Raw genomic sequence first — 25746 nt, 5'->3', positions numbered from 1 at the left:
TTTATTTTTTAAGATATTTTACAGTCAATACATGGTGAGAAATGCAGCTCCCATGTGAACTTTCAAACTGGTCCACTTAATAAAACAGATGCATGTTATATTAAATATTCAAGCCCTGACTCGCCACCATGTCCAAGAACAATGCTGCCCCTGACAACTTTCACCTGGTACAGTGTTCCCCTATATGAAGGGAATGCTCTACTTGCAATCTTCATTTAGTGGACAGGAGAATCCAATCATTTTTTTTTCACAGTTTGCAATGAAATTCACCTTAAAAGTTTATTGCTAATACCAAATATCTGATGGTAAAACCCTCATCACTTCTAATCCTCTGTAATTTTATGATATCTGCAGAGGTAGATAATTGGATTGTGACTTAGGAACCATATCAGAAAAAAGCATAGCTTCTAACTTTTAGTATACTGTACTGTATTTATGAGGAAATTGTTACTTAAGCTACCTTTCCATCCCCTTTACACTTCTGGAACCGCACAAAGAAGATGGAGTGAGGCCATGGCTATAACTCAAACTGGAATTTGTCCATAATATTGGAATGAATATCCTTATCCTTATGCAAAGTGTCATGAGAACTTTTCTCAATACTAGCGGTTAGAACGCAACCACCTATGATCTTATACAACATTCATCACAAGAGTATCTTAACACATAACACATTTTAAAAGAAATACATAGGATCTTGATTTCTTTCTTTTTGTCTCTCAGGAGAAAGGAAATTAGATCACATCCAAAAGCATACAGTAGTGCAGTGCCATACACTTCCCCAAAACACCTTAGTGAGCCACTAATACAGTAATATTTCAGAGGAAGGAGTGGCACCTACTCAATCATCAAAGTCATCTCTTTCAATACCTAGGTGTTCGGTGGATGTCTTTCATTTCAGTACTGCCCAAGCCTGAACATACATAATTTATGATATCTAATGGGATCATTACACAAGGTAGTATGTCTGAAACTGTACACAAACAATGAAAGAAAAATTGTATTCTTTTTGTTATAGTCGTAATGCCCTGCTTCAACACTGTAGACTAGACAATTGATTTCAGAATCTAACGTGAATTAAATTTAGGGTTGCCAACTTTCTAATTGCAGAAAACCAAACACTCTTGCCCCGCCCTTTTGCCCCTTCCCCGAGGCCCCGCCCCGCCCCTTCTTTGAGATCCCACTCCCCCGCTCACTCCATCCCCCCTTTCTCCGTCACTCGCTCTCAACCACCCACCCTCAATCACTCGCTCATTTTTACTGAGCTGGGGTAGGGGACTGGGGTGTGGGAGGGGGTGAGGGTTTCAGGATGGGGAAGGGCTCCAGGTTGGGGGGTGGGGCTGAGGGGTTCAGGGTGTGGGAGGGGGCTCTGGGCTGGGACGGGGTTGGGGTGTGGGAGGGGGTGCAGCTCCGGGAGGGAGTTTGGGTGCAGGAGGGAGCTCAGGACTTGGTCGGGGGGTTGGGATGCGGAAGGGGGTGAGGGGTGTGGGTTCTGGGTGGCGCTTACCTCAGGCGGCTACCGAGAAGCAGCAACATGTCCCTCCAGCTCCTAGGGGGAGGGGCAACCAGGGGACTCTGCACGCCGTCCCCACCTGCAGGCGCCATCCCCGCAGCTCCCCTTGACCGTGGTTCCCGGCCAATGGGAGCTGTGGAGCTGGCACTCGGAGTGGGAGCAGCGTGCGGAGCCCCCATGGCCGTCCCTCTGCCTAGAAGCCGGAAGGATATGCTGGCCACTTCCGGGAGCGGGGCAGGGAGCCTGCCAGCTCCGCTGCGCCGGCAGTGCAGCCAACCAGACTTTTAATGGCTCGGTCAGCGGTGCTGACCGGAGCCACCAGGGTCCCTTTTCGACTGGGTGTTCCGGTAGAAAACAGGATACCTGGCAACCCTAATTACATTCTGGTGAAAAAATAGTAGGAGATGCATTAAGAATAATAGTGCGAGCACTATTTTTTTTTTGTCTTGTAACTTTAAAGGGAAACATTTGCAAATTGCAAGAAACAGGACTAAATGAGGTAAGAATTTATATCTCCTTTAACATTTATGTTGAAAGAGTTGAATTTCTGAAGGCTTATTAAGGAAACCACAAAAAAAATCTGTTAATAAATAAGCACATCTTTTCCCATCAGAATGCTATTTAATTTAATATTAATGTTATTGTTAAACTACAATATTGCATATTTTAAAGTTGTTCAATGATTTTCAATTGCAAAATAAAAAATTTAGAGAGCTCTTTTGATACAAAAGTATCTTGAAAGACTTTTTATGGTTGAATTAAATCTTATCTTGCACTAAATGTTCAGATGCTGGTGCAGGCTTATATTATAGTTATGATCTGAGATAAAGAAACCAAATACAAGAACAAAGAACCAAGTGTAGGCAAAGATCCCTTTAGGGAACATTTTCAAAGTAAGACTATGCAAACTGGTGTCTTTCTAGTAAAACAGAATATATAGAGCTTTGTTAGTTACTTATTAACCTTTCCTTTTAGCCAAATTATATTTTAACCTCTATTTGAGCTTCACAGCTGAAGAAAGAAGGGAAAAAAGGGGAAAAAATTCCTCTCTAAATTTTCTACATAAGACCACACCTTGGGACTAGCTGTAGTGTTTCCAGCTGGGAAAAATGTGCAACAAGAAATCAAGGACCTTATTCTCATTTATACCTGGTCTCCACCTAAAGTTGCACCATATTCAGTAAAGGCGTATTTCTAAACTGATTTAGTTAAACTGAGGCAGAACTTTGTGTGGACACTATTATATCAGAGTAAACTTGGCTTACATCAATTTAGTTGCATTTGTAAATTTATAAGTTGCAAGCTAAGCTGCTAGATGCGGTTTTAAACTGATACAAGTGTGCCCATACAGAGGTTTGCCTGAAAACTTCAAACAGGAGTTGCTATTGTGTTTATATGTATGAATTCTTTTCTCCTACCCCGCAGAATAATTCCTTATAAAGATCATCCATGTAATCCCAGTCAAATCAATCCCCAAGAGACAATTTAGTAGCTAAATAAGTTGAGGCTTTCTGATTTACAGACAGAAAATTTTACTTAGTTCAGCCTTGCAAAAGCATCATGAAAATTTACCAGCCCAGGCACAACTTCTATTTGTCTACCTTACCCATCAAAATATATTATTCACTCAAGCAAGAAAAATTCTGCAAGTGTGACTTACATTTAGACAAATGAAAGTATTATGTGTCTTATAATAGAAGAGATTCTCACAACTTTTCTATTAAAAATGTACACAATACTTTATTTACATAGCATCATAGAAATAGTTAACATTATTGTCCACTGTTTTTGTTCCTGCTCAGATGGTCATATTACAGTACACATTAATTAGGAATGGAAAACACCTACTAGTTCATTTTCTGCAATGCAGGTTCTCCTAATAGAGGATGTACTATGTGTAAATCTCATGTGCATCTAATTGTATGGGTGACAATTTTCACACTGGCACTGTTTTGATAGTATTTAGATGAGCACAGGGTATGAAATGTTTAGAAAATGTTGCCTTTGATTAGCTAACATTTTAAAATCAAATTTAAAAAGGCACTAAGTCTGGTAGGCATTAAGGTAGACAGGCCTAGATTCTCCAGTCAGCCAAGTTCATTTTGTGCCATATAAGTGGACCAAAGTGAACCTGAAATAGCTGGAGATTTTCATTGGAAAATTCCACTGCACAGGAGGAATAGCCACATAAAGATGCTCGTATGCCAGAAACTCTCTCTCCCTCAACATAAGAGAAGGGAGGAGTCTGTCAGGAGTAGACTGGGGGCATGGCAGGGTGTGTGTGGCAGAGTGAGGGTCTGCTATGTCTGACTGCCCATTGGGGTAAGGTCCTTAAGGGAACATTTAGAACATTTAGATTTAGTTGGGAATTGGTCCTGCTTTGAGCAGGGGGTTGGACTAGATGACCTCCTGAGGTCCCTTCCAACCCTGATATTCTATGATTCTATTTCATCAATGGTGTAATTTAAAGCTGCCCACCTGCAGCTGTAACTTGTGCTGAAGCTGGCCTCTGCCTTCCCTCTTTCACTGCACCCAAGCACAGATTGGGTGCAGTGGAGAATTAAGCTCTCCATATTAAACTATTTGTTCTGTTGCTCGTTCTGTTACATTAAGGCTTGGTCCTGCATAGACCATGTGCAGAGATTGCTTATGTAAGTGCAAAGTAAAAAGCAATAAGCAAGTCAGAGAATCCAAAGGAATCTGAACCTCTATTAACTGAGAGTTTTGTTGCACAACTACCAAGTTACACCTCCAAAGAAGAGGCAAATACATTTAAGCATCTCATTACACGAGGACAGCACTTTAGCCCTTGATTCCTATGACATGATCATTCTCTGCCCATGGTCTTCCCTGTCCATACAATGTGCATTGCAAATAAGGGAAGAAGTAAAGGCGATCTGAGGCTTACTGCTAACAGCAGTGAAGACTGTGTGTAGCATTTAATACTAGTTGCTTCCTTGTGAAGCCTCTACTTGCATTTGTTTTGTGGGCTTCTTTGATGACCACCATGCAATGAAATGCAAGATTGACTGTGCTTGCAGTCATTTTGTAGGTTACATTTTTGATGTTTTTCAACACCAAGAGTACAATAACCATCACCTAACGCTAGCCGACTTTTAAAAGAAAGTGTGTAAGAACTGAGAACCTACTGCTTATCATCTATTGAAAATACTATTCTTCTTTTCCTCTTTTTTCTAGCACTCTTCTTGCTTTCACTACATAGGTTCCAATTCAGCAAAGCATTTAAGCACATGCTTAACTTTAATCTCATGGGTAGTCTCTCTGTGCTTAAAGTTATGCATAAACAAATTAGGGAAATGCAACCTAGATGGAGCTACTATAACGTGGGTGCAAAACTGGTTGGAAAACCGTTCCAAGAGAGTAGTTATCAGTGGTTCACAATCATGCTGGAAGGACATAATGATTGGGGTTCCGCAGGGATCAGTTCTGGGTCCAGTTCTGTTCAATATCTTCATCAATGATTTAGATAATGGCATAGAGCAGTGGTTCTCAAACTTTTTTTTCCTCGGACCATATGAAAATTGCTGAGGGTCTCCACGGACCACTTAATGATCTTTCCAAATGTTGTTTGCACCGTTAGCTAACTATTGTAAAGCACTTTGGATAAAAGTACTATATAAAAAAACTTTAATAATAATTAACATTTTTTTGTTCTCAAATAAAAGCACACAACTCATATTTTAATATCAGTAGTCTTACCTTTCTAATGCGATGGATGTGCCCTCTCTCCCACACTGCGGCAGCCCCTGAGCTGGGGCTGGGAAGGAGGGCAGTCTCTCTCTGGCAGCCACAGTCCTGGAGCTGGGGAAAGGCACCTCTTTCTCTGGCTCTCGCAGCCCTGCACGTCCCAAATTCCCCCCACCCCCTCTTCTCATCCCACTGCCCTTTCCCATCTACTCCCTATTTCCCCCAAGGCCACCACCTCACCTTACATGTGTGTCTTCTCCAGGGTCTAGGCACCTAATTAGTGGAGCCATGCCTGCGGGATGGCCCTTCATTCTCTCGTGTGTGGCTGCCCAGGCACGCACCTTACAGGGAACTATTCGCGGACCACCTGAATGCAGCTTGTGGACCACTGGTGGTCCGCGGACCACAGTTTGAGAAACTCTGGCATAGAAAGTACACTTATAAAGTTTGCAGACAATACCAAGCTGGGAGGGGTTGCAAGTGCTTTGGAGGATAGGATTAAAATTCAAAATGATATGGACAAACTGGAGAAATGGTTTGAAGTAAACAGGATGAAATTCAATAAGGACAAATGCAAAAGTACTCCATTTAGGAAGGAACAATCAGTTGCACACATACAAAATGGGAAATGACTGCCTAGGAAGGAGTACTGTGGAAAGGGATCTGGGGGTCAAAGTGGACCACAAGCTAAATATCAGTCAAGAGTGTAACGCTGTTGCAAAAAAAAGTGAACATTGTTTTGGGATGTATTAACAGGAGCGTTGTAAGCAAGACACAAGAAGTAATACTTCCGCTCTACTCTGCAATGATTAGGTCTCAACTGGAGTATTGTGTCCAGTTCTGGGTGCCACATTTCAGGAAAGATGTGGACAAATTGGAGAGAGTCCAGAGAAGAGCAACAAAAATGATTAAAGGTCTAGAAAACATGACCTATGAGGGAAGATTGAAAAAATTGGGTTTGTTTAGTCTGGAAAAGAGAAGACAGAGGGGACATGATAACAGTTTTCAAGTACGTAAAAGGTTGTTACAAGGAGGAGGGAGAAAAATTGTTTTTCTTAACCTCTGAGGATGGGACAAGAAGCAATGGGCTTAAATTGCAGCAAGGGAGGTTTAGGTTGGATATTAGGAAAAATTCCTGTCAGGGTGATTAAGCACTGGGAGGTTGTGGAATCTCCATCACTGGAGGTTTTTAAGAGCAGGTTAGACAAACACCTCTCAGGAATGGTCTAGGTAATACTTAGTCCTGCCATGAGTGCAGGGGACTGGACTATATGACCTCTCAAGTAGGGTAACCAGACAGCAAATGTGAAAAATCGGGACGGGGGTGGGGGATAATAGGAGCCTAAATAAGAAAGAGACCCAAAAATCGGGACTGTGCCTATAAAATAGGGACATCTGGTCACCCTACTCTCAAGGTCCATTCCAGTTCTATGATTCTAAGATTCTATGTGCTTAAATGCTTTGCTGACTCAGGGCCTGATGGTAAAATTTTCACCAGCATCTAAGTCCCATTTTCAAACGTATCTAAGTTTGTGTTTCAAGCTTTTGAAAATGTTATTCTTTAATATCCAATAAAAGGGCTAAATTATACCTTCAGTTTTTAAGCAGGACTCCCTCACTTTCTTTCAAGGGTAACTTTTCCTTAAATATCAATGAGCGCAATGTGGTCCAAAGTTAGGAAGCATTCTTTGAGAGATTTTGAATTTATAACTTAATTTTTCTTGTGAGAGCTCTGAAATTGTTACACTGTATGACTTCAAACTTCAGATACTGGACATATGGAATCTGAATTATCCAGAGTCTTCATAGTTCTGCCTAATCCTATTAATCCTATTGTCCCAGACACATACTATGCACATTAAGTCAGGATTTTATCATTGCTTTGGATCTCTCTCTCTGATTTTAAAGTTAACTGATTTCTCCTTCACCCGCTGCTACTTTTGAAACTGTTCTGTTGCCTCAGTGGACCACCAAATGCACAGTAATTTAGCACTTATGCAGGATGTCATAAGCCTTTCTTGTACCATCATGTTTTTTTCTGCCCAAAAGTAAATTAATGTATTTTCTCTTTCTTATATAGAAGTAGGCTTGGGAGAATTGGATTTTTTTAAAATAATTTTGAGGGATAGTATTAATTGTTTGAAGCATTTCCATTGAGTTAAATTTTCACAGCTGCAGAAAAATATGGGGGGATCAGACAATAATTATTTAATGACAGTAGACACTGAGACTCAAAAAGGTAAAGCTTTATAACCATTAAAACATTAGTTGTCAATATCATGTCAAAATATACAAAATAAATATTGGTAAATTAAACTCAAGTTCTCAAGCAGCATTTTTCTTACTTTGCCTATCTGTAAATTTCAATTATCATCGGTGGAAATATTTTTTGTAAGTTTGTATATGTCTGATGAAATCAACGTTTACCAATATTAACCAATACAAATCGAATCCTTCCAAACCTACATATAAGCAACTTAGAAGTACGAAAATAGAATGTACAAATATTGAAAAAAAACCTTCTATAGACTGTCTTAATATTTATTTTGATATTTGGAAAAGACATCTCATACTGGGGAAAAGTTTGATTTTAACTACAGCATTTTCCTGTGAATAATTTCTACTAAGGTGAAACCAAATATTCAATCCCCATCATGTATGTTCTGGGACTGCGAATTTCATTAACAGTACTCAAATCCTAAATTCTTTTCTGTCTGGTTTGGAATTGAAAGAATCCAGTGTCTTTCCAGCCACTCTGTCTCATTTTTGTACTACTGATTATATAAGTAGGATGGCAACAAATACCAAAGGTTGGGTCTTAAAGCACCTATGTGAGGTAGGTTCATAACTCTCATTGAGTGTTAATAGGACTTAAGTGCTTTTGAAAATTTTACCCCAAACCTAGATGTTTCCCCAGCAGTCACAAACACTGATATCCTGACGCTTCTAAATTGATCAGAGATTTGAAAGGCTTTGCTCAGACCCAGTAATTCATCTTCTACATCTCAGTTATCAGTATGCTTTCTATATTCTATATTTGCTAATACCCTTTGAGGAATATATTTAATTATGACAGTGTGTGATGTATATGGAATTCAGTGCAAGTCTTAGAGGCAATGCCCCACAATAATTTAAATCTCACTTCAAAGGCTACTGCCAGTAGTTTTAGACTCTATTACTATTGAACTCCATGTGGTGTCCCCAGGGGCCATTCTGTGGCTCATGTTATTTGCTATTTACATATAACCATTTTCACAGTTATGAGAATTATTCATGTCTGAGGAGGTAAGGTAGTCTGTTTGTTGTCCCTGTGGGATAAGACCTGCTATTGCAAATGGCTGTGAATTTCCAGAAGCACAATATATTATCCAACATTTTAATATTTATCCATTTATGTTTAAATTTAGCTTCGTAACTTAAATATGCATTTCAGATGGAACCCTACTTGAGGAACCCTTAGGGAAAAGTCGTACAGAACAAGATGAAATGAATATAAGTCTTACAGAAATGTGTCTAAAATCCTATAAACCCTGTAAAATCTGGTAGAGAACAATAACTTTCATAAAGATTCTTGGAATTACACGTAACACACATAGTAACACCTATAGTTAAGGCTGCACAAAACTTTACATTACAAGACCAGAGGGGAGGCAGAGGGGCAGGAGTTGTGGAGTGGATAGGATAAAAGCAGGACCGCGGACCACAGAACCTCTGATATGGATGATAATGGCATTGTATTCTACTAGTTTCTCCATTAGCTCAAGTGGTGGAAGGCCATACTGTAGATCTAAAGAACCCAACCTTGCTAATGACCCATAGTCACAATATGGGGTCCACATGAAGACATTTATTTATTTATTTTAATTTTGGAAACATTTTAGGAAATCACATTAAATAAACTATATTAAAAGAACATTAATGTTGCAAAGTCAAGCACTCAAAAGATAGGAAAAGCCAGAATTAAGGTTCCTTTGGAACCTTGATTTGGCTCTCTTGTGTGTATGCATTACTATACAGCAGAGGTTCTCAAACTGTGGTCCGCGAGCTGCATTCAGGTGGTCCACGAATAGTTCCCTCTAAAGTGCGTGCCTGGGCGGCCGCACACAAGACAATGAAGGGCCACCCACCTAATTAGTGGAGCCGCACAAATGCATAAAGCCACAAACTGAATGATGAGGATGAAAATACATATTGAATAGGTGATTATTCAGTCCATCCTGTGCACTGAATTAGGGAGGGCTCCTGTGGAAAAAAGTTTGCAATCATGTAATTGAAGATTGTATCATAATGCATATGCACAAAGAAACCAAACAGACTGCGTAGGCAACCTTAATTCTGATGTTTCCTAACTTTCAACTCTCCTTCTGATTACATTCCTTTATAAAACTAACCTCTCCCAGCACAACCACTTCACCAAACAAACACAACTACTAGTGCTGGAGAAAAAATAATCTGGTAAATGGGAGTGTGCAGAAGAGCAAAAGGGACGGGGTGGTAGTGCACAGTTAAAGTCGTGTTCATGATAGTTGTAAAGGTAAGGTGTGTACTTGTGGGTAGAAGAGTTGATAGTTATGTACTGTTAGGTGTCTTAACTTCTCATTTCCATGCTTTTGTAGTTTGTGCCAGGCATGTTGTGTGTGTAGCAACCCTAACTTCTTCACAACAAAGTGCTTTGAGGTATTAATTAATCTGTGAAGTAGATTCCTTTCATTTGTGGTTTGCTATGTTGTGGCCCCTACCCTCATAAGTATCTGCTAAAGTGGACCCCTTTATCTATGCAAGGTACCCTTGAAACCACAAGCCCAGATTGCCAGATCTTGAGTGAAGGTGTAATTCCATTCTATAAATCAAGAAAGCAAATGTGCTTGGAACCAATTGTAATTTCACTAACATAAGAATACTCTGAGAAATACACTGGCAGCTATATTTTAATTTAATTGGGCAGCTATATTTTACTTTGATTAATAAGGGTTATAGCTAATATAAAGTTTACTTTAGTATCATTTGGAATAGAAAAATAATCTGGTTTACATTGCTATATTGCAGGACTGAATGAGAGCCAACAAAAACTTGATGTCATTCACCTTCCTAAGAGGAAAATTAATATAGAGGTCACCTGATTCTGTCATATCACCAGCACATTCAATTTTGGCTATTAGTCTTAATCTATAAAAATGGCCATTTCTTTGAATATAACTCTTCATCAAAATTAAACTTGATTTCTATGCAAGTTCCATATACTCCTTAACACTTCTTTTAAGAAAATGTTTTCCCTAATTAGCCCAAGAAACTATACAACTTCTTAGAAAGACAAGGTAGGTGAGAAAATATCTTGTAATAGTAATATTAATAAATTAAATTAAAATTAATGTAATATTTAATATTTTAATATTTAGTCCAATAAAAGTTATTACCTCACCCAGCTTGTCTCTCTAATATCTTGGGACTAACACGGCTACAATAACACTGCAAACTTTTTGACACTCTGACAAACAGTATAAAAAAAGAGCATTCCATTCTATCTCAGTCACGTCTAGATCTCTGAACAAGGCAGCATGATAGAACATGCACTGAAGATGCAACTGATGATGCAGGTCAACTCCTTCCACAATAATGCAAAGGTACTGCAAAAATGAATTCCATTTTCCCATTAATTACCTTTAACATTTTAGTTTTAAAGAAGTATAGTTCAATTCTACAAATACACAGGAGAAACTTTACTAATGCAGTCAATGGACACATGAGTCAACTCAAAGAGATGCAAGCAAGGTTACCCACATGCATAAGTGTTTGCAGGATTGGTCTTCTCAAGGTTGAATTTATCAACTCATCACGAAATAAAAACAAAACAAGTTTTTCATTATTTCCCATATGTTTAATACAATGAAATTTATATATGTGTAGTACAGATCAGGTACTATTTTTTCATACAGGTTTCTGCCTTGTTCAGTAAATGGGGATTTAATTACTCAATATTTCTTTTTATTCCCCTCCTTCAATGTGTGGACCACGCCTTTATGCACACCCTCCAAACCTGAGTTGAATGCAAAATTACTGATTTCCTAAAGGGTGTTTTTATAATTCTCTCACAATTATATCTACTTCACAAACATTAATGAATTTATCTTCATAACACCTCTATGAGTCGCATGGTATTATCTTAATTTTATAGCTGGCAACCCCGAGGCACAGAGTGTTAAAGACCAAAAGTGTGCACTAATTTTGGGTCCCCAAATTGAGATACCTTGAACCTGGTTTTTCAGAATACTTAGCATTTTTATAGCCAGCACAGAGCCAATGGAGTTCAGTTGCAGCTGTGAGTCCTCTGAGCACCAGAAAATCTCGTGGAGTACCAGAAAAAATGAGGAAAACACAATTAGCAGCCAATTGTAAACATTTCGGTTTAAGAAACTTACCCATTGAAGTCTGTGGCAGAGACAAAGACAGGATCCAATTCACCAGAGTGACATTCAATTTCCTGAACAATGGGATCACTCCTATTTTTCCTGCAATCCCCTACCTAATCCACTACACAACATCCAACTTCTGCAACAAATGAGGCAGGGTCCTGCAGACCATTCACTATATACACATTTGATAGATTTCCAAAGCCCAGCCATCCTGTGCACTGAATGAGGCAGGGATCATGTGGAAAAAATAGTTTGTGATCATGTAATTAAAGTCTTTATCATACATAATGCATATGCACAATCCTTAATTCTGGTATTTTCTAATTTTTGAGTGCTTGAATTGCCACCTACCAATCTTTTAACATAAGAAATTACATTAAAATAAAATTTCTATTTTTTGGTTAGTTTTTATTTTATCTGCGTCATTAGGGAATGCACTTTTACATACACAGCACAGACCTCTTCCATTTGATGTAGTAGGCCAGGGGTCGGCAACCTTTCAGAAGTGGTGTGCCGAGTCTTCATTTATTCACTCTAATTTAAGGTTTCGCGTGCCAGTAATACATGTTTTTAGAAGGTCTCTTTCTATAAGTCTATAATATATAACTAAACTATAGTATGTAAAGTAAATAAGGTTTTTAAAATGTTTAAGAAGCTTCATTTAAAATTAAATTAAAATGCAGAGTCCTCCGGACTGGTGGCCAGGACCTGGGTGGTGTGAGTGTCACTGAAAATCAGCTCACGTGCCGCCTTTGGCACGTGTGCCATAGGTTGCCTACCCCTGTAGGAGGCTATCATCCTCTCTGTGGACCAGCCACTAGAGGCAGATGAGATACACACTTTGCCACTGGGTTTCACAGCTATTTGCCACCAGCAGAGTAATGTAGACACTGAGGACTCTTGGGTTCAATTCAGGGTCTCTAAGTGAGTGTGCTCTATTTCTTTTTACACCCCTTTGCCCAGGCTCTCTTTCCTCCTCTGCTCCTTTACACCCCCCATCTTCTTTCCAACCCTCCTATAATTCCAGTTCTGCCCCCTTTCCCTTCTGCTGTCCCTTATGCTTTATTTTCCCTGCTTCCATTATCCCTGTTCCCCTCACCTCCTGCATTACTCACTCCTCTGCAGTCCAGTCAGACTGTTTCCTCCTTCTCCTGCACACTGCCTGGATTGGGCCTCAGCAGCAGGAGCACTGAGAGCACGGGAGAGAAGTTACTCTCAGTTACTGTGCTCAGCATTAAAGTGTCCTCTGGCTGCCAAAAAGAGCAGTTGCAGGGAAAAGCCTGCTCAGCCTCTGCACTGGAGCTGGACTGGAGCATGCTCATTACAGATGGAATATTTGGCAAATTCAACTGCAAAACTTTAACAGGTCTCCTCAAAGCAGGTGCGAACTGAGAATTTTTAGAGGCTTATAACATAGACAAATTTTATAAGGACTACAAAAAACATCCCTGATACCTGAGCAACCTCCTTTCCAAATTTCAAGTCCCTGCTACAAAGCATGGCGGTGCTAGTTTCTCTCAACTAAATGGCTGTAAGAATTTTTTAATGTGGAATGGACATGTGCAACACATCTGGAAGAACAACAGTTACGGAGCAGGTTAGTACCTGTTTTTTGTCCTAAATTACACAGGTCAATTCCACTTCAGCTGACTAAACAAGCAATTCAATCTGGAGGTGGGATTGGAGTCTACCTGAATATTGAGTGAAGGACCACATGTCCAAATCTGGCAGCATCTCTAGACTGTTGAGATAGCATAATGAGAAGCAAAAGTATGTACTGAAGACCAAGGTGGAGCTCTACAAATGTCCAGAATAGGTACTTGAGTTAGAAAGGCTGTGTGTGGTCTCTTTCAGTGTGTTAGCACCCTGTTTGGCAGAGTTACGCTGGCCATTTCATAGCACAAATACATACGTGAGGAAATCCACAACGAGATTCTTTGGGATAAGACCGGAAGACCCTTCATCCTGTCCGAAACTGCCACAAACAGTTGTGAGGATGACCTAAACAGTTTAGTCCTATCCAAGTAAAACACTAACACCCTCCTAGCAGCCAGTGTGTGCATGAGGTTTAGGGAAGAAAATTGGTAAGTATATTGCCTGATCGATGTAAAAGTGAGAAACTACTTTGGATGAGGGTGTAGGTGCATCTTGTTCTTGCAGAAGACTGTATACAGCCGGTCAGATACCAGACTTCTCAATTTTCCTATTCTACTTACACAGGTAATTGCCACCTTCATTAAAAGATGAAGCAACGAATAGGTAGTCATGGTTCAAAGGGCAGACCCATTAGCTTTGCTAACACCAAGTTTAAGTTCCAAGGGAAAATAGGATCCTCTACTTGAGGATATAACTGGCCCAGGCTCTTCAAAAACCTGAGGGACATGCAATTGGAGAAAAGTGAGTGATCATTGTAGACTCACAGATTTTAAGGTCAGAAGGAACCATCGTGATCATCTAGTCTGACCTCCAGCACATTGCAGGCCACAGAACCTCACTGACTCCTGAAACAGATCCCTAGCCTCTGGCTGAATTAATGAAGTCCTCAAATCATGGTTTAAAAGACTTCAAGTTACAGAGAATACATCATTTACATTAGTTTAAACTTGCAAGTGACCCGCGACCCATGTTGCAGAGGAAGGTGAAAAACCACCGGGGTCTCTGCCAATCTGATGCGGGGGAAAATTCCTTCCCGACCCCAACTATGGTGATCAGTTAGACCCTGAGCATGTGGGCAAGACCCGCTAGGCAGATACCTGGGAAAAAATTCTCTGAGGTAACTCAGAGCCCTCCCCATCTAGTGTCCTGTCTCCAGGGGATTTTTGCTCCTGGCAGTTGCCAATGAAGCATGCCATCACGGGCAGTCCGATCATAGATGACCTCTCGAGGTCCCTTCCAGTCCTAGAATCTATGAATCTATGAATACCATTCCCTCCATAAACTTATCAAGCTCAGTCTTGAAGTCAGTTAGGTTTTTTGCCTTCACTGTTCCCCTTGGAAGGCTGTTCCAGAACTTCACTCCTCTGATGGTTAGAAACCTTCACCTAATTTTGAACCTAAACTTGTTGATGGCCAGTTTATAGCATTTCTTCTGGTGTCCACATAGATGCTTAACTTATGTAACTCCTCCCTCTCTGGTATTTATCCCTCTGATGTATTATAGAGAGCAATTGTATCTCTCCTCTCCTCCTTTTGGTTAGGCTAAACAAGCCAAGCTCTTTGAGTCTCCTTTCATAAGGTAGATTTTCCATTCCTCAGATCATCCTAGTAGTCTCCCCCGGCTGCAGGAAGCTCCGCACCTTCGCTCCTCTTCCTGCCGCATCACACCCAAGCCATGGTAGGAGGCGTCACGCAGAGGGAGCAGCCGCAGAGCTTCTTGCAGCTGGGGGAGGTTCCCAGAGGTGGGGTCTGATCTGGCCCTGTCTGCAGCCCCTGCAGGAAAAGAAGAAGTCCCGTCCCTCCCCAGCCCAGCTGGGATTAGCAGCTGCAGCCCGGCGCATGGTAGGAGCACCAAGTCAACAGCACCAGAACCGGGGGGGATTTTAACATGGGCGTAGTTTGGGAGGCAGGGGGTGGCATTGCTCCCCCCAAACTGCAAGCCTCGGGCAGGCACGGAGCGGTGCTGCACTACATGATGGGGGATCTGATCACTGTTATTAGCACCACAAAGCGCAGCCCCTGCCAGCGATGCTCCATGCCTGCCCGAGGCTTGCAGTTCGGGGGTAGGGGGGGCAACTCCACCACAAAGCGCAGCCCCTGCCGGTGGTGCTCCACGTGTGCCCGAGACTTGCAGTTTGGGGAGGCAATGCTGGTCCCTGCCCTACAAACTACATCCATGTTAAAAAATGTGGGGCATAGCCCCCTGGCCTCTCCAGTTCCGGTGCCGGTGGTGGCCTCCTTCTAAAAAGGTTCCAGTGCCCTTGTCCCCAGCCCTGCCTCTTCCTGGCTCTGGGCCCAGCTCTCGGGAGTCATAGGGGCCTTGGGCTGGCTGTGTGTGAGGGGAATCACAGTGCCCCCCTGACCCTGGGGCCCTGGGCGGTCGCCCACCAGTAAGGCCGGTCCTACTCCCGCCACCATATCATGCAACCCTCATGTCTGTGTTGCCTGCTGCTCTCTGGCTGCCCAGCTTTGAAGGCACTGCCTCCTTCAGCAGCAGTGCAGAAGTAAAAGTGGCAATACCGCAAACCCCCTACAAGAGCCTCGCAATCCCCCCGCAAACCTCTTTTGGGTCAGGACCCCATGGTTATAATACCATGACATTTCAGCTGTAAATATCTGAAACAATGACATGGACGATTTTTAAAATCCTCTGACCGTGAAACTGACCAAAATGGACCGTGAATTTGGTAGAGCCCTAATTATGAGTGCATGGTCCTGTTTGATTTTTAACAGCACTGGGTAGGAGTGGAACTGGAGGGTATGCATACATGAGATTGTCTTTCCAGGGCAACAGGAAAGCATCTGTCAGAGACCCTGGACTTTGACCTGCCTGTAAACAAAACAGATGATACTTCCTGTTGTGTTGGGTTGAAAACAGGTCTATGTGTTGTGTTGGGTTGAAAACAGGTCTATGTGGTAAATGGCCCAGACTTGGAAAAGGTATCTCACTGTATCTGGCTGGAGAGCCAACTCATGGTGACTGGTGAAAAATCTGCTCAATCCATCTGCCAGATAGTTCTGGACACCTGGAAAGAGGCAGGCTTCAAGTGGACTGAGCTGGTGATGCCAAACTACCAAAGCAGTATTGCCTCTTGGCATAGAGTTTTGATCTGGCCCCTCCTTATCTATTCATATATAACATCTTCACTCTGTTGTTGGTAAGACCTAGTAAATTCCTTCCCTTGATATGGAGGAGGAAAGCATGACAAGTTAGACAAATGGATCTCAACTCTCATGTTTATATGGAGAGCTAAATCCTGGCCAGAATAGACTAAACACTGTCTGCAGCATTCCTAGGTGGGCTCCCCAACCTAGGGCAGAAGAGTCTATAACCAGAGTCAAAGTAGGCTGTGGGGAAACAAACCAAATTCCCACACATACGCTGGTCCATCCACCGGTCCGAAAAGGCTAAGACTTCTGTGAGTACTCGAAACAACATGTCCAGCGGATCACGAATCAAAGAGCACATTGAGCACAGCCTGCTCTGCAGACTCCTGAGAAGCAGCCTGGTATGTCAAACCATGTTAAGTACATGAGGCCATGTGCCCCAGAAGCCTGAGGCAATTCCATGTTGTCAGTTCTAATGAAATGGCCAACATTGTCTAGAATCTGGTTTGTGGGATGAATGCTTTGGCGTCCATAAAATTCAAGACTGCTCCTGTAAACTGTATTCTCTGAACAGGTGAGAGAATTGACTTTCCCTCATTATTAGCAATCCCAGTGCTGAACTCCTGATTTCCTTAGGAACACAGCCACCATTCTCACGCACTTTGTAAAAACATGGGGGCTGTGGATAGGCCTTTAAATCGGCTTCTGTACCCAATGACTGGAAGATAGCTAATGTAACGCCAATATTTAAAAAGGGCTCTAGAGGTGATCCCGGCAATTACAGACCGGCAAGTCTAACGTCGGTACTGGGCAAATTAGTTGAAACAATAGTAAAGAATAAAATTGTCAGACACCTAGATGAACATAAATTGTTGGGCAAAAGTCAACATGGTTTCTGTAAAGGGAAATTGTGTCTTACTAATCTATTAGAGTCCTTTGAAGGGGTCAACAAACATGTGGACAAGGGGGAATCCAGTGGACATAGTGTACTTAGATTTCCAGAAAGCCTTTGACAAGGTCCCTCACCAAAGGCTCTTATGTAAATTAAGTTGTCATGGGATAAAAGGGAAGGTCCTTTCATGGATTGAGAACTGGTTAAAACATAGGGAACAAAGGGTAGGAATAAATGGTCAATTCTCAGAATAGAGAGGGGTAACTAGTGGTGTTCCCCAAGGGTCTGTCCTAGGACCAATCCTATTCAACTTATTCATAAATGATCTGGAGAAAGGAGTAAAAAGTGAGGTGGCAAAGTTTGCAGATGATACTAAACTGCTCAAGCTAGTTAGGACCAATGCAGACTGTGAAGAACTTCAAAAAGATCTCACAAAACTAAGTGATTGGGCAACAAAATGGCAAATGAAATTTAATGTGGATAAATGTAAAGTAATGCACATTGGAAAAAATAACCCCAACTATACATACAATATGATGGGGGCTAATTTAGCTACAACAAATCAGGAAAAAGATCTTGGAGTCATCGTGGATAGTTTTCTGAAGATATCCACGCAGTGTGCAGAGGCGGTCAAAAAAGCAAACAGGATGTTAGGAATCATTAAAAAGGGGATAGAGAATAAGTCGGAGAATACCTTATTGCCCTTATCTAAATGGATGGTACGCCCACATCTTGAATACTGCGTACAGATGTGGTCTCCTCATCTAAAAAAAGATATACTGGCACTAGAAAAGGTTCAGAGAAGGGCAACTAAAATGATTAGGGGTTTGGAACGGGTCCCATATGAGGAGAGATTAAAGAGGCTAGGACTTTTCAGCTTGGAAAAGAGGAGACTAAGGGGGGGATATGATAGAGGTATATAAAATCATGAGTGATGTGGAGAAAGTAGATAAGGAAAAGTTATTTACTTATTCCCATAATACAAGAACTAGGGGCCACCAAATGAAATTAATGGGCAGCAGGTTTAAAACAAATAAAAGGAAGTTCTTCTTCACACAGCACACAGTCAACTTGTGGAACTCCTTGCCTGAGGAGATTGTGAAGGCTAGGACTATAACAGCGTTTAAAAGAGAACTGGATAAATTCATGGAGGTTAAGTCCATTAATGCCTATTAGCCAGGACGGGTAAGGAATGGTGTCCCTACCCTCTGTTTGTCAGAGGGTGGAGATGGATGGCAGGAGAGAGATCACTTGATCATTACTTGTTAGGTTCACTCCCTCTGGGGCACCTGGCATTGGCCACTGTCGGTAGACAGGATACTGGGCTAGATGGACCTTTGGTCTGACCCAGTACGGCCGTTCTTATGTTCTTATGTTCAAATGGCAGGACTGCAAACTGATAATGGGATTCGTTGACCATAAATCTGAGGAATCTCCTGTGGCTTTGAGGTATTGCCACATGGAAATATGCATCCTTTAAGCTCAGGGCAGCATACCAGTCTCCAGGATTCAGGGAGGAGATAATGGAAACCAGACTGATCATGTGAAACTTTATTTTCTTTATGTATTTGTTCAGCTCTTGCAGGTCTAGCATGGGTCTGAGACCTTCTTTAGCTTTTGGAATTAGGAAGTAACCCCTTTCCTCTGCATAAAGGAAGAACTTCCTCTATGGCTCCCAATAGGAGGAGAGATTGTACAGAGGAGAAGCAAACAGAGGGAGTTTGTCTGGGAGTTTAGGATCTGGTTTTGATCAGTAGGGATGAATTAGTTGCGAATGTGAAGGTGGTCGGGAACTTGGGAGGAAGTAATCATGATCTGATATAATTCAAGATCCTAAGGAAAGGAGAACATAAGAACAGCAAAACATAAGAACATAAGTCCAGTACAGTGGACTTCAGAAAGGCAAATTTCAGCCAACTCAGAGAAATAGTAGGCAAGGTCCCATGGAAAGACCAATTAGGAAGAAAAAGAGTCGAAGGAGGCTGGCAGTTGCTAAAAGATGTAATACTAGAGGGTCAACATCCATCTATTCCAATGCAGAAGAAAGATAATAAGAGCCACAGGAGCATAATGTGGCTGCACAAGGAGCTTTTTAGCTATCTCAAACCAAAAGGGAAAACAAACAGGAAATGGAAGAAAGGGCATGTCACCAAGGAAGTATACAAGGGAATAGCGTGTAGGGACAAAATCAGGAAAGCCAAGGCAAAGAATGAGTTACAGCTGGCAAGGAAAGTTAGAGAATGGGTTCTTCAAATACAACGAGGAGTCCTTGTGGCACCTTAGAGACTAACACATTTATTTGGGCATAAGCTTTCATGGGCTAGAACCCACTTCATCCGATGCATGGAGTGGAAAATACAGGAGCAGGTATAAATACATGGAAAGATGTGAGTTGCTCTACCAAGTGTGAGGTCAGTCTAACAAGACAATTCAATTAAGAGCACTTCAAAAATACGTTTTGAAGTGGTAATGAGAGTGGCCCATTTCAGACAGTTGACAAGAAGGTGGGAGTAACAGTAGGGGGAAATTAGTATTGGGGAAATTCTAATTCTAATTAATTGTTAATTGAATTGTCTCCATGTTGAATTGTTTCCATGTATTTATACCTGCTCCGTATTTTCCACTCCATGCATCTGATGAAGTGGGTTCTAGCCCACGAAAGCTTATGCCCAAATTAATTTGTTAGTCTCTAAGGTGCCACAAGGACTCCTCATTCTTTTTGCTGATACAGACTAACACGGCTACCACTCTGAAACCTGTTCTTCAAATATGTAAGAGAAAAAAGAAAGATCAGGGATGGTGTGGGTCCACTGGTCAATGCAGGTGAGCTGATAACCGAAGATGATGGCTTGGCGGTAGCAGCACAGCTGAGAAGCATCTGGGAGTTGTGATGGATCACAACCTCAACATGAGTTAGCAATGTGATACTGTTGCAAAAAAAGCAAAAGCAATTTTAGGTTGCATTAACAGAGGCATAGTATGCAAGTCACAGGAGGCGATAGTACTGCTCTACTCAGTGCTGGTTGGGCGTCAGCTGGAGTACTGTTTCAGCAATGTATAGAAAGGATGTAGAGAAACTGGAAAGGATCCAGAGGCAAGCAACAAAGATGATCAAAGGGATGTAATGCAAACCATATGAGCAAAGGCTGAAGGAACTGGGTATGTTTAGTTTGGAAAAGAGGAGATTAAGGGGAGACCTGATTGTAGTCTTCAAATACTTGAAAGGCTGCCATAAAAAAGAGGGAGAAAAGTTGTTCTCTCTTGCCACAGAAGGCAGAACAACAGGCAATGGATTCAAAGTAGGGCTGTTGATTAATCGCAGTTAACTCACTCAATTAACTCAAAATTAATTGCGATTAAAAAAAGTAATTGCGATTAATCACATTTTTAATTGCACTGTTGAACAATAGAATACCAATTGAAATTTATTAAATATTTTGGATGTTTTTCTACATTTTGGGGGAGGGATAGCTCAGTGGTTTGAGCATCGGCCTGCTAAACCCAGGGCTGTGAGTTCAATCCTTGAGGGGGCCACTTAGGGATCTGGGGCAAAATCAGTACTTGGTCCTGCTAGTGACGGCAGGGGGCTGGACTCAATGACCTTTCAAGGTCCCTTCCAGTTCTAGGAGATAGGATAACTCCATTAATTTTTTTATTTTATTTTATTTTCATATACATTGTATTCTGTGTTGTAACTGAAATCAAAGTGTATATTATTTTTTATTACAAATATTTGCACAGTAAAAATGATAAACAAAAGAAACAGTATTTTTCAATTCACCTCATACAAGTACTGTAGTGCAATCTCTTTGTAGTGAAAGTGCAGTTTACAAATGTAGATTTTTTTGTTTGTTACATAGCTGCACTCAAAGACAAAACAATGTAAAACTTTAGAGCCTACAAGTCCACTCAGTCCTACTTCTTGTTCAGCCAATCACTAAGTCAAACAAGTTTGTTTACATTTACAGGAGATAATGCTGACTTATTTACAATGTCACCAGAAAGTGAGAACAGGCATTTGCATGGCATTTCTGTAGCTCGCATTGCAAGGTATTTATGTGCCAGATATGCTAAACATTCATATGCCCTTTCATGCTTTGGCCACCATTCCAGAGGACATGCTTCCATGCTGATCATGCTTGTTAAAAAAATAATGTGTTAATTAAATTTGTGACTGAATTCCTTGGGGGAGAATTGTATGTCCCCTGCTCTGTTTTACCCGCATTCTTCCATATATTTCATGTTATAGCAGTCTCGGATGATGACCCAGCACACGTTCATTTTGGGAACACTTACTGCAGATTTCACAAAATGCAAAGAAGGTACCAATGTGAGATTTCTAAAGATAGCTACAGCACTCGACCCAAGGTTTAAGAATCTGAAGTGCCTTCCAAAATCTGAGAGGGACTAGGTGTGGAGCATGCTTTCAGAAGTCTTAAAAGAGCAACATTCCGATGCGGAAATTACAGAACCCGAACGACCAAAAAAAGAAAATCAACCTTCTGCTGGTGGCCTCTGACTCAGATAATGAAAATGAACATGCAACTGCTTTGGACTGTTATCGAGAAGAACCCATCATCAGCATGGACACATGGAATGGTGGTTGAAGCATGAAGGGACATATGAATCTTTAGCACATCCGGCATGTAAATATCTTGTGACATCGTTTACAACAGTGGCATGCGAACGCCTGTTCTCACTTCCAGGTGACATTGTAAACAAGAAGCGGACAGCATTATCTCCTGCAAATGTAAACAAACTTGTTTGTCTGAGTGATTGGCTGAACAAGAAGTAGGACAGAGTGGACTTGCAGGCTCTAAAATTTTATATTTTATTTTTGAATGCAATTTTTTTTTTACATAATTCTACATTTCACGACAAGTTCAACTTTCATGATAAACAGATTGCACTACAGTACTTGTATTAGGTGAATTGAAAAATACTATTTCTTTTGTTTTTTTACAGTGCAAATACTTGTAATCAATAATAAATATAAAGTGAGCACAGTACACTTTGTATTCTGTGTTGTAATTGAAATCAATATACTTGAAAATGTAGAAAACATCCAAAATATTTGAATAAATGGTATTCTATTATCGTTTAACAGTGCGATGAAACGCACGATTGATATTTTTAATCGCTTGACAGCCCTATTTCAAAGTACAGCATAGAAGATTTAATTTCAGGAAAAACTTCCTAACTGTAAGACAAACATGACAATGGAACAGACTGCCTAGGGAGGTTTTGGAAGCTCCTTCACTGTGGGTTTTCAAACGGAGGCTGGATAGCCATCTGTCTTGGATGGTTTAGACACAACAAATCCTGCATCTTGGCAGGGGGTTAGACTAGATGACCTTTGAGGTCCCTTCTAACCGTATGGTTCTATAATTTCTGAAGGAGAACTTCCTCATGAGAGTTGTCCTTGAATAGGAATGGGGGGTTTAATGGCTCTGGCAGCAAAATCTGCAGCGTTCAATGCAGCCTGAAGCAAGGTCCTGACTACAATCTTGCCTCATTCACTACACTGTGAGAAACTCTTGTCTGGCCTCCTCTGGCAACTAATCTGTAATTTTAAAAATATTATCCCAGAGGGAGAAGTCATAATGCCCAGCAATGCTTACGGATTACAAATCCATAGTTGTAGTTCAGCTGTAGAATAAACTTTTTTCCCAAAAGGATCACGTTTCTTTGCATCTTTTGATTTTGGGGTAGATGCTTGTGGACTCTGGTGCTCTCTTTAGTTAACAGCTGAAACCATCAAAGACACCAGGGTAGGGGGTGTATATAAAAATGTTCAAACCCCTGTGAGGGGACATACTACTTCCCATTCAGTCCTTTTAGCTGTGGGAGTCAGGGAAGATGGCATTTGCCACAATATTTTTGTGAATTCCAGAATAATTTCCTTTATTGGGAGTGCCACTCTAGAGGGCCACACAGATCCCAACATATCAACAATCTGTATGAGCTCTCCTGAACTACTACTACCTGCATATGTAGGAAGGAAGTCACCCTCTTCAGGAGGTCTTGGTGGGCCCCGTAATGGTCCAGGAGAAGTGAGGAAACACCAGACACTACTGCCTCATCAGCAGGGCCCTACCAAATTCACGACCATGAAAAACATCACGGACCCTGAAATCTGGTCTCCTCCCATGAAATGTGGTCTTTTGTGTGCTTTCCCCCTATACTACACAGATTGCTGGTCTCCCCCGTGAATTTCTCAAATTGGGGGCCCTGACCCAAAAGGAAGTTGCAGGGGGGTCACAAGGTTATTTCAGAGGGGTCACGAAATTGCCACCCTTACTTCTGTGCTGCCTTCAGAGCTGGGCAGTTGGAGAGCGGCGGCTGCTTACTGAGGGCCCAGCTCTGCAGGCAACAGTGCAGAAGTAAGGGTGGCAATACCATACCATGCCATCCTTACTTTTGCGCTGCTGCTGGCGGCACTCTGCCTTCAGAGCTGGGCTCCTGGCCAGCAGCCGCCGCTCTCCAGCTGCCCAGCTCTGAAGGCTGTGCCTCCGCCAGCAGCAGCGTAGAAGTAAGGCTAGCAGTACAGCAACACCCTCTACAATAACCTTGCAACCCCCCCAACTCCTTTTTCGGTCAGGACCCCTACAATTGCAACACCGTGAAATTTCATATTTAAATAGCTGAAATCATGAAATTTATTATTTTTAAATTCCCATGACCGTGAAATTGACCAAAATGGACCGTGAATTTGGTAGGGCCCTACTCATCAGGCGATGAGGAGGAACCCAAGGCTGCTGAGGTGGTGCGTCCCCCAATTCCTTCAAAGAGTATATCAGTACTGAGTGAGAGATCTCTTGAACCAGCAGAGAAGTTGGCACCCAGAGACTCAGCAGATCGCATGCCATGGCATATGCCTCAGCTATTGACGGCACTGGTACATTCTCTTGCACTGATGAATAGGATGGTGCTCCCTTACAGGTTGGTCTCAACAGCACCGCCTGGGGTGTTGTCTGCACCAGGGAGTGTCTGCTTCCAACCTTATTTGTTGGACATTGGTGCTGGAGACCTCAATCTCCTGGATGACAGTTCCCTTGATACCGTATACTGTTTTTTTCATTGGTACTGAAGAAGGAGATTGCCACCGAGACTCCGCCATGTCAGGAGGACTGCTCCTAACCAAAGCAGAAGAGTTCTATGTCCTCCCCAAGCAGGAAGGTTCCGAGGATGGGGGCAGGACTCCCTCCATAAAAAAGCGCTTTATAGTCTGACTTCCCTGTCTTTTTAGTTCTGGACTTAACATCCCTGCAGATTTGGCACCTGCCCCGATGTCAGCTTCTCCAAGACACTTCAGGCACCTGGAGTGCAGGTCACTGATCTGCATCAGCTTCTTGAATTCATCACAAGGTTTGAAGAATGGGGACTGAGGTATGCCCTGGCATCGGGCAACAGTACCCAGAACCAGCGAGAACTGAAGAGTACACTCAGTACAATAGTAAAAAAGGAAACCTACTAGGTAAAATACTACACTAAGACTATTAACAAGTACCAACTATATACAACAGGAAAGACTAGGAAAGAGGGAAACTCTTGCAGTAGCGAAGTAGTACACTCCACAGCCATCATGAGCAGTAAGAAGGAACTGGGGGGTGAGGGGCATGGGCGGATCTCTCCTTTATATCATTGTGCAGCAGCACGAAGCAGCAGACAGTGCACATCCTGTCCTGACTGGTACCACTAAGGGAAAATCTGATACTCCTAGTATACTGGGCACCCCCCCCTAAAGTTGAATAGACATGTGCAATCACTTGAAACAGAATCAGACTGTCAGGAGGATAGCTGCCTATCTGACTTTTAATTTTTAGTAAGACACTTAAGAAACATTATTTAGTGAATAACTTCAAAGAATCCTACCGCCAAGCTGCTGATATGCTGTTCTTCAAGGAGTCGCTGCATTTCCTCCACATTTTGCTGGAAGAGAAGTTGGTCGCTATCCAAGTTTGTTCCACTGTTTTCTTGGATCATTTCATCATAGCCACCATTTGTGGAGATCTGCTTCCGATGTAAGAAGCCATTTTTAGATGCTGATGAATCAGAGGGAGAATCTGTAGTTCTTGGTGTGAGAAAATAAAAATTAAGCCAAAAGTAACTAAACTATGTATTTCTTGATCTAACTATACAGTTTACAATACATAGCTTTTAAAATAAGAAATATGCTGAAGTACATGGCAAGAATATAATATCTCCCAAATAAAGGCAACATAATATATACATAATTACTGGTGGGGCTGATAGCGCCACCGATTATTAAGGTTGCGCAGTTGCTTATAGCTTTGCCAAACTTTAACCATTTGGGTTGAAATTTTTCATGGTTAATGACTGCCTCAGGCTGAATTCTTTTGGAAAGCTTCTGACAAAATGGTTCAGCCATTTCCAAGAATGAGTCTAGGGTTATTTTTTGCCCATGTTAAAAAATACTGGTGATATTTTCTTTGAGA

The 25746-nt window shown here is 41.7% G+C and overlaps 1 protein-coding gene across 1 annotated transcript in view; it reads right to left on the bottom strand.

The window, feature by feature from the left end:
- CEP126 (centrosomal protein 126) overlaps positions 1–25746 on the bottom strand; it is a 54854-nt gene that overhangs the window by 14920 nt on the left and 14188 nt on the right. Inside the window, exon 5 of the mRNA XM_024215672.1 lies at positions 25163–25361. Within this exon, the coding sequence (XP_024071440.1) occupies positions 25163–25361 (199 nt within the window). The remainder of the gene's footprint in view (positions 1–25162; positions 25362–25746) is intronic.

The sequence above is a fragment of the Terrapene carolina genome, unplaced genomic scaffold, assembly GCF_002925995.2.
Source record: "Terrapene carolina triunguis isolate 2854851 unplaced genomic scaffold, T_m_triunguis-2.0 Scaffold97, whole genome shotgun sequence".
In the NCBI taxonomy this organism is placed as follows: Eukaryota; Metazoa; Chordata; order Testudines; family Emydidae; genus Terrapene; species Terrapene triunguis.
The sequence above is the reverse complement of the archived record's forward strand: the minus strand, read 5'-3'. Positions and strand labels throughout refer to the sequence as shown.